The sequence below is a fragment of the Caretta caretta genome, chromosome 13, assembly GCF_965140235.1.
Source record: "Caretta caretta isolate rCarCar2 chromosome 13, rCarCar1.hap1, whole genome shotgun sequence".
Lineage (NCBI taxonomy): Eukaryota > Metazoa > Chordata > Testudines > Cheloniidae > Caretta > Caretta caretta.
This window is the reverse complement of record NC_134218.1, coordinates 42,876,530-42,885,480: the sequence shown is the minus strand read 5'-3', so window position 1 is coordinate 42,885,480 and position 8,951 is coordinate 42,876,530. Positions and strand designations below refer to the sequence as shown.

General features: G+C 47.1%; 1 gene segment (V, D, J or C); it reads left to right on the top strand.

Annotated features, from left to right (window-relative positions):
* Positions 1-5,808: 5,808 nt before the first annotated feature.
* On the top strand, positions 5,809-6,569 carry LOC125629013 (immunoglobulin heavy variable 1-46-like). The segment is given in 2 exon segments: positions 5,809-5,845; positions 6,271-6,569. Coding segments are annotated over 2 exon segments (336 nt in total).
* The last annotated feature ends 2,382 nt before the right edge of the window (positions 6,570-8,951 follow it).

The window sequence follows — 8,951 nt, the reverse complement described above, 5'->3', positions numbered from 1 at the left end:
TAATTAACCCTGGGGATTGCAGACCTTGCAAACAGGTAGCAAAGGCAACAATTAAAAAGTCATCACAGGGAGGAACTGCAAGATTTTTAATGAGCCGCAATGGGAACCAGAAGTTACATGGTAACATTTTGCCCTAGCAACAGGAAAACACTGCGCGGCTTGTTAAGACCCTCGTTACGGCTCTGCAGCTTTCTCGGCTCTGTCTGCTTCACAGCCCTCAGCGGGCCAGAGGCTCAGCGGGTGTAATTTGGCTACTCGAATTTACACCAGCTGGGCATCTGGCATCACTGAGTCTATTGCAGTAACACCAATTCACCCAGCTACTGATCTGGCCCATTGACTCCAGTGGAGCGATGACCGATTTACAGCAACTGGTCGTCCGATCCCCTGTCTAGTCTGGGCTGTTAATTCTACCTTTTACAAAGACAAAACCATCTTGCAAAGAGGGATAAAGTGTCTCACACAAACAAAGAACCTGACAGGAAGCAACAGCCTGCCCATTTTAACCACTGCTGCAGCTCCCTGGGTTGCCTTCCTTAGGGTTTTATGCTGTTACTTATCATAGAATCATAGAATCATAGAATATCAGGGTTGGAAGGGACCTCAGGAGGTCATCTAGTCCAACCCCCTGCTCAAAGCAGGACCAATCCCCAATTAAATCATACCAGCCAGGGCTTTGTCAAGCATGACCTTAAAAACTTATAAGTAAGGCGATTCCACCACCTCCCTAGGTAACGCATTCCAGTGTTTCACCACCATCCTAGTGAAAAAGGTTTTCCTAATATCCAGCCTAAACTTCCCCCACTGCAACTTGAGACCATTACTCCTTGTCCTGTCCTCTTCCACCACTGAGAATAGTCTAGAACCATCCTCTCTGGAACCACCTCTCAGGTAGTTGAAAGCAGCTATCAAATCCCCCCTCATTCTTCTCTTCTGCAGACTAAACAATCCCAGTTCCCTCAACCTCTCCTCATAAGTCATGTGTTCCAGACCCCTAATCATTTTTGTTGCCCTTCGCTGGACTCTCTCCAATTTATCCACATCCTTCTTGTAGTGTGGGGCCCAAAACTGGACACAGTACTCCAGATGAGGCCTCACCAATGTCCAATAGAGGGGGACGATCACGTCCCTCGATCTGCTCGCTATGCCCCTACTTATACATCCCAAAATGCCATTGGCCTTCTTGGCAACAAGGGCACACTGCTGACTCATATCCAGCTTCTCGTCCACTGTCACCCCTAGGTCCTTTTCCGCAGAACTGCTGCCTAGCCATTCGGTCCCTAGTCTGTAGCTGTGCATTGGGTTCTTCCGTCCTAAGTGCAGGACCCTGCACTTATCCTTATTGAACCTCATCAGATTTGTTTTGGCCCAATCCTCCAATTTGTCTAGGTCTCTCTGTATCCTATCCCTGCCCTCCATTGTATCTACCACTCCTCCCAGTTTAGTATCATCCGCAAATTTGCTGAGAGTGCAATCCACACCATCCTCCAAATCATTTATGAAGATATTGAACAAAACCGGCCCCAGGACCGACCCCTGGGGCACTTCACTTGACACCGGCTGCCAACTAAACATGGAGCCATTGATCACTACCCGTTGAGCCCGACAATCTAGCCAGCTTTCTACCCACCTTATAGTGCATTCATCCAGCCCATACTTCTTTAACTTGCTGACAAGAATACTGTGGGAGACCGTGTCAAAAGCTTTGCTAAAGTCAAGATACAATACATCCACTGCTTTCCCTTCATCCACAGAACCAGTAATCTCATCATAGAAGGCAATTAGATTAATCAGGCATGACCTTCCCTTGATGAATCCATGCTGACTGTTCCTGATCACTTTCCTCTCATGTAAGTGCTTCAGGATTGATTCTTTGAGGACCTGCTCCATGATTTTTCCGGGGACTGAGGTGAGGCTGACTGGCCTGTAGTTCCCAGGATCCTCCTTCTTCCCTTTTTAAAAGATTAGCACTACATTAGCCTTTTTCCAGTCATCTGGAACTTCCCCTGTTCGCCACGAGTTTTCAAAGATAATGGCCAATGGCTCTGCAATCACAGCCGCCAATTCCTTTAGCGCTCTCGGATGCAACTTGTCCGGCCCCATGGACTTGTGCACGTCCAGCTTTTCTAAATAGTCCCTAACCACCTCTTTCTCCACAGAGGGCTGGCCATCTATTCCCCCTGTTGTGATGCCCAGCGCAGCAGTCTGGGAGCTGACCTTGTTCGTGAAGACAGAGGCAAAAAAAGCATTGAGTACATTAGCTTTTTCCACATCCTCTGTCACTAGGTTGCCTCCCTCATTCATTAAGGGGCCCACACTTTCCTTGGCTTTCTTCTTGTTGCCAACATACCTGAAGAAACCCTTCTTGTTACTCTTGACATCTCTCGCTATCCTCACACTTATCCTCATGCTCTCTGAGCAACTCCCATATTGATGATCCAACTCCCCAACTTGATGATCAATTTAGATAAGCTATTACCAGCAGGACAGTGGGGTGTGAGGAGGTATTGTTTCATGGTCTCTGTGTGTATATAATGTCTTCTGCAGTTTCCACGGTATGCATCCGATGAAGTGAGCTGTAGCTCACGAAAGCTCATGCTCAAATAAATGTGTTAGTCTCTAAGGTGCCACAAGTCCTCCTTTTCTTTTTGCGAATACAGACTAACACGGCTGTTACTCTGAAACCTCCCATATAACATCAACATCAGTAATAAAAGCCCAAGTCCTGGCTGAGATCAATGGGAGTCAAGTGCCTAAATATCCTGGAGGATCTGGGCCAGAGTCCTGGGTGGACTTTATGGAGTTTCTGGTCCTTCTCCTTTTTGGGAGTAAATGCTCTGCTTGGGACGGGGTTGCTGAACGCTGATCTAGGTGACACTAAATGAGAACAAGGATACTGCTGATAGGAGTGAGCCTGCCCCTCGGGAAAGCAGGAGGCTCACATCTTAGATCTCCCAGGCTCTGGCCTATTTGTTTTAACCACAAGGCTGCTATTAGCATTCATAGAATCATAGAATATCAGGGTTGGAAGGGACCCCAGAAGGTCATCTAGTCCAACCCCCTGCTCGAAGCAGGACCAATTCCCAGTTAAATCATCCCAGCCAGGGCTTTGTCAAGCCTGACCTTAAAAACCTCTAAGGAAGGAGATTCTACCACCTCCCTAGGTAACGCATTCCAGTGTTTCACCACCCTCATAGTGAAAAAGTTTTTCCTAATATCCAATCTAAACCTCCCCCACTGCAACTTGAGACCATTACTCCTCGTTCTGTCATCTGCTACCATTGAGAACAGTCTAGAGCCATCCTCTTTGGAACCCCCTTTCAGGTAGTTGAAAGCATCTATCAAATCCCCCCTCATTCTTCTCTTCTGCAGGCTAAACAATCCCAGCTCCCTCAGCCTCTCCTCATAACTCATGTGTTCCAGACCCCTAATCATTTTTGTTGCCCTTCGCTGGACTCTCTCCAATTTATCCACATCCTTCTTGTAGTGTGGGGCCCAAAACTGGACACAGTACTCCAGATGAGGCCTCACCAATGTCGAATAGAGGGGAACGATCACGTCCCTCGATCTGCTCGCTATGCCCCTACTTATACATCCCAAAATGCCATTGGCCTTCTTGGCAACAAGGGCACACTGCTGACTCATATCCAGCTTCTCGTCCACTGTCACCCCTAGGTCCTTTTCCGCAGAACTGCTGCCTAGCCATTCGGTCCCTAGTCTGTAGCTGTGCATTGGGTTCTTCTGTCCTAAGTGCAGGACCCTGCACTTATCCTTATTGAACCTCATCAGATTTCTTTTGGCCCAATCCTCTAATTTGTCTAGGTCCTTCTGTATCCTATCCCTCCCCTCCAGCGTATCTACCACTCCTCCCAGTTTAGTATCATCCGCAAATTTGCTGAGAGTGCAATCCACACCATCCTCCAGATCATTTATGAAGATATTGAACAAAACCGGCCCCAGGACCGACCCTTGGGGCACTCCACTTGATACCGGCTGCCAACTAGACATGGAGCCATTGATCACTACCCGTTGAGCCCGACAATCTAGCCAGCTTTCTACCCACCTTATAGTGCATTCCATCTGCTTTAGACAAAACTGAGTCCCCGGATGAAATTATTTCACTCCAGGCTAGTTTTATACAATGAATTATGGGGACTGACACCTTCCGAAACAGAGAGTTTAAGGCCAGAAAGGACCGTTAGATCCTCTGGTCTGATCTCTTGCATATCACAGGCTGGAGAATTTCTCTGAGTAGCCCCTGTATTAATCTCAATAAATCATCATCTTCCTGAAAAGCCTCCAGTCTGGGTCCAAAGACTTCAAGGGATGGAAAATCCTCCACTTCCCTCGACTGTTGAGTCCAATAGATAATCACCCTCACTGTTAAAAAAAAGTATGTCTTATTTTCTAGGCGTGGAGGAATCAGACTTTTATTGGCAAATGTTGGTCAACATCGATTTCCCTGTGCACACAAACTGATGAAAAAATATTTCCATCTGTAAAAACTGAAATTTACAGATAGGTAAAGATAGGTACAATTCTGCTTGAGAATTTTTTATAGTTTAATTTAAGGATACTTACTTTGTATATTGTCATATTCGATGTTGCCCCCCCACTCCTCACCCCGGCTAATTTTGTACAACTAGATAAAAATAATTTTTAAAATGCTTAAAAATACCCCATGGATGTGGTTCATCAAAATTATAAAAAAATAAAAACTGAATTCTGCTGAGCCTACTTGCATTTGTCTGGTTGTGCCGTCCAACTGTGGTTTCTTGTTCTGCCTTTCTCTGCAAGTACATAGGAAAGCAACTTGGCCTGGTGGACTGAGCATTAGCACTGACAATAGGACGGTTTTATTATTATTGGCAGTAGTACCGAGGGCGTGTAGATGCACAGACAGACAGCCCATACCCTTCCCTAAAGAACTTACAGTCTAAGTCATCTTGACTCTGCTATATGAACTTGGGCAAGTCCTTTCCGCTCTCTGCACATCTGTTTTCCCTCCCACCCCTTGTCTGCCTTCCCCTGCTTCCCATGTAATTTCTTAGAGGCTGGCAGCCTTTATCACAGTGCGGCACTAGCCTGTTTTGGAGATGGGACGCCAGGCCCAATGGATCCTCTAACCCATTCTCAGAATACACCTTAAGGTAACACCAGCCCTCTTCATATTTCTTACCCTCTGCTGCCACTTAGTGGCTGTTCCACTCCAACCACTTACGGCTACATCAATCTGCATTTGACTGAAATTCCCTTTGCATTTGCTACCCCTCACCATTTAAAAAAAAATCCTGATACATTTCTTTGCCTGCTAGGGAGACAGGCTGATGCCTTGCCTTGTTCCCCCTTTGGCCAGAGGCTTATAACCATCTTATTTTTGCTTCCTTGATGTTGGTGTGTGCACGCTACATAAGTATTGCTTAACCCAGGAGAGCACAACAGAGACGGAAATCCATGAATTATAGGGACAGAGCCTTAACTGTCAGAAATGGGACCAGCTGCCCCGGATTTAAATGCAGCTCCAGTGATTTACATCAGCCCTGGATCTGCCCATGGTCTCCAGCGGAGCTATGGCCAGTTTGCTCCAGCTGGGGAACCAGCCCAGTGACTCTGATGGAACCCAGTTAATCTGCACCAGTGGAGGATCAGGCCCAGGGCACTCAGAAGCAAAACCCTTTCCCTCCCCCACCCACTTGAGCAGGGTAAATGTACCGATTTCCTTCCAGCCTGAAGGCCACCCCTGGAGGCTGAGCGGTGTCAGAGCTTCACCTCGTCCAGCCACTTCACTGTGCAGCTGGGTCCCTGACAATGAGCCTGCCCGCTTTGCTGCTGGTGCTGGCTCCAGGTATTCAAGGCTCTGCTCTGAGCACGGCGCCACGGGTTGGGATTTCCAGGCTTTTCTGAAAGAAAGGCACTCCGATACCCCGGGGATGGGAGCCCGTGGGTAGACAGACCGACAGTGCAGAGGGAAGGATGGGCAGAGCAGAGGGAAGGGTGAATGGATGGACAGACAGACAGCACAGAGGGAAGGATGGACAGATGGTGCAGAGTGATAGAGAGACAAATGAAAAGACAGCAAAGAGGGAAGGGTGGATGGATGGACAGGCAGACAGCGCAAAAGGAAGGTGGATGGATGGATGGACAGACGGTACAGAGGGAAGGGTGTATTTCCGTTTGCTTGTTTTCTCCCTTGTCTACACAGAGGTGCATGTATTTTTCTGTCATTGCTGAGCAAGAAAACCTGAACTAAAACCAACCTCCTCCCCCCAGGTACTTTGGCCCAATACACGGTGACCCAGGACCGGTCCCAGGCCCCTGCCCATGAAGGAGAACCCATCCAGCTCAACTGCTCCTACACGGGCACCGAGTACAGCGTGCATTGGTACCGCCAGCCCCAGGGAGGCCAGCTGCGGTTCATGGCCTCCCTGTCCTCTAGCGGCAGAGACACTAGAGAGAATTTCACCATGAGCCTGGACACCAAAACCAAAAGCAGCTTCTTGTATCTGAACAGCAGCTGCCTGGAAGACTCTGCTGTGTATCTGTGTGCCATGGAGCACCGTGCTAGGTGAGCACAGGCAGCCCGTCATGAAACCCTGGGTGCGGCAGGCCACAAGGACCGAAGAGAGCAGACAAGAAGACATTAGAATGGAATGGAAGGATATGAGCACAGAAGAGAAGAAAGGAAAGTAGAACAGAGTAGGCTAGAGGTAATAAGAACAGAATGGAACAGAAAAGAATTCATTGGAATGGACTAGAATAAAAGAAATGTGAATAGAATAAAGGCAGGAGAAGAGGGGTCAGTAATTTAAGGAGGAACCTTGAAAAAACACCTGGAAAATTACAGGTTTCAGAGTAGCAGCCGTGTTAGTCTGTATTTGCAAAAAGAAAAGGAGTACTTGTGGCACCTTAGAGACTAACCAATTTATTTGAGCATAAGCTTTTGTGAGCTACAGCTCACTTCATCGGATGCATGCAGTGGAAAATCCAGTGGGGAGATTTATATACACAGAGAACATGAAACAATGGGTGTTACCATACACACTGTAACAAGAGTGATCAGGTAAGGTGACCTATTACCAGCAGGAGAGCTGGGTGTGAGGGGGGAACCTTTTGTAATGATAATCAAGGTGGGCCATTTCCAGCAGTTGACAAGAATGTCTGAGGAACAGTGGGGGGTGGGGATGGGGAAATAAACATGGGGAAATCGTTTTACTTTGTGTAATGACCCATCCACTCCCAGTCTCTATTCAAGCCTAAATTAATTATATCCAGTTTGCAAATTAATTCCAGTTCAGCAGTCTCTCATTGGAGTCTGTTTCTGAAGTTTTTTTGTTAAAGTATTGCCACTTTTAGGTCTGTAATGGAGTGACCAGAGAGATTGAAGTGTTCTCTGACCGGTTTATGAATGTTATAATTCTTGACGTCTGATTTGTGTCCATTTATTTTTTTACGTAGAGACTGTCCAGTTTGGCCAATGTACATGGCAGAGGGGCATTGCTGGCACAGGATGGCATATATCACATTGGTAGATGTGCAGGTGAATGAGCCTCTGATAGTGTGGCTGATGTGATTAGGCCCTGTGATGGTGGCCCCTGAATAGATATGTGGACACAGTTGGCAACGGGCTTTGTTGCAAGGATAGGTTCCTGGGTTAGTGGTTCTGTTGTGTGGTATGTGGTTGCTGGTGAGTATTTGCTTCAGGTTGGGGAGCTGTCTGTAAGCAAGGACTGGCCTGTCTCCCGAGATCTGTGAGAGTGATGGGTCGTCCTTCAGGATAGGTTGTAGATCCTTGATGATGCGTTGGAGAGGTTTTAGTTGGGGGCTGAAGGTGACGGCTAGTGGCGTTCTGTTATTTCTATCAAGCATTCTTACAACTACAGTACCCACCTGCTGAAGTGGAGAAACAGATTGACAGAGCCAGAAGAGTACCCAGAAGTCACCTACTACAGGACAGGCCCAACAAAGAAAATAATGAGTTCAATCCTTGAGGGGGCCATTTAGGGATCTGAGGCAAAAATTGGGGATTGGTCCTGCTTTGAGCAGGGGGTTGGACTAGATGACCTCCTGAGGTCCCTTCCAACTCTGATATTCTGTGATTCTGTATATAAATCTCCCCACTGAATGCATCCCATGAAGTGAGCTGTAGCTCACGAAGGCTTATGCTCAAATAAATTGGTTAGTCTCTAAGGTGCCACAAATCCTCCTTTTCTTTCTGGAAAATTATAAACCTTTTCGTCTTCCGCAATTGCCTGGATCGGGTGGTTTTATATCAAAAATAGCTTCCTAGCCCTGCAATTCTAGTCAATGGGGAAGCATTCCCTGGGAAGACAATCCGGTAACTCAGTAATTCCCATGTGATTTTCCCTCTTATTCAGGTCAAACACTTTCAGACTGGTAACATGCACACAGACATTCTCACATACACAATGACACACTGACACGCAACCTGACATACATATACACAGACACATTTGCACAGACATACACATTCACCTCTCTCTCTCTCTCTCTCACTCACACACACAAAATATCTCACCTAGACTCACACACATAGGCAGATTCTAACACACAGACAGAAACCCTCACACTGAAATCACACACACAGAGGCATTCTCTGACATACCTACCCCTTCATACACACTCAGAAATATAGATCTCTCCACATATACACCATGACACACGCACACATTTCATCTCAGAGACAGATCCATGCACACTCCTAGATAACATCCTTTATTGGACCAACTTCTGTTGGGAAGACGAGTTTTCCAGCTACACAGAGCTCTTCCTCCGCTGGGAAGCCGGTCTCTCCCACCAACAGAAGTTGGTCCAATAAAAGATATGACCTCACCACCTTGTCTCTCCAATAGAGTGGGACCCACACAGCTACAACAACACGGCACACTCCTAGATAAACAGACTGGCCCCCAGAATGCAGCCCACACCCAGAG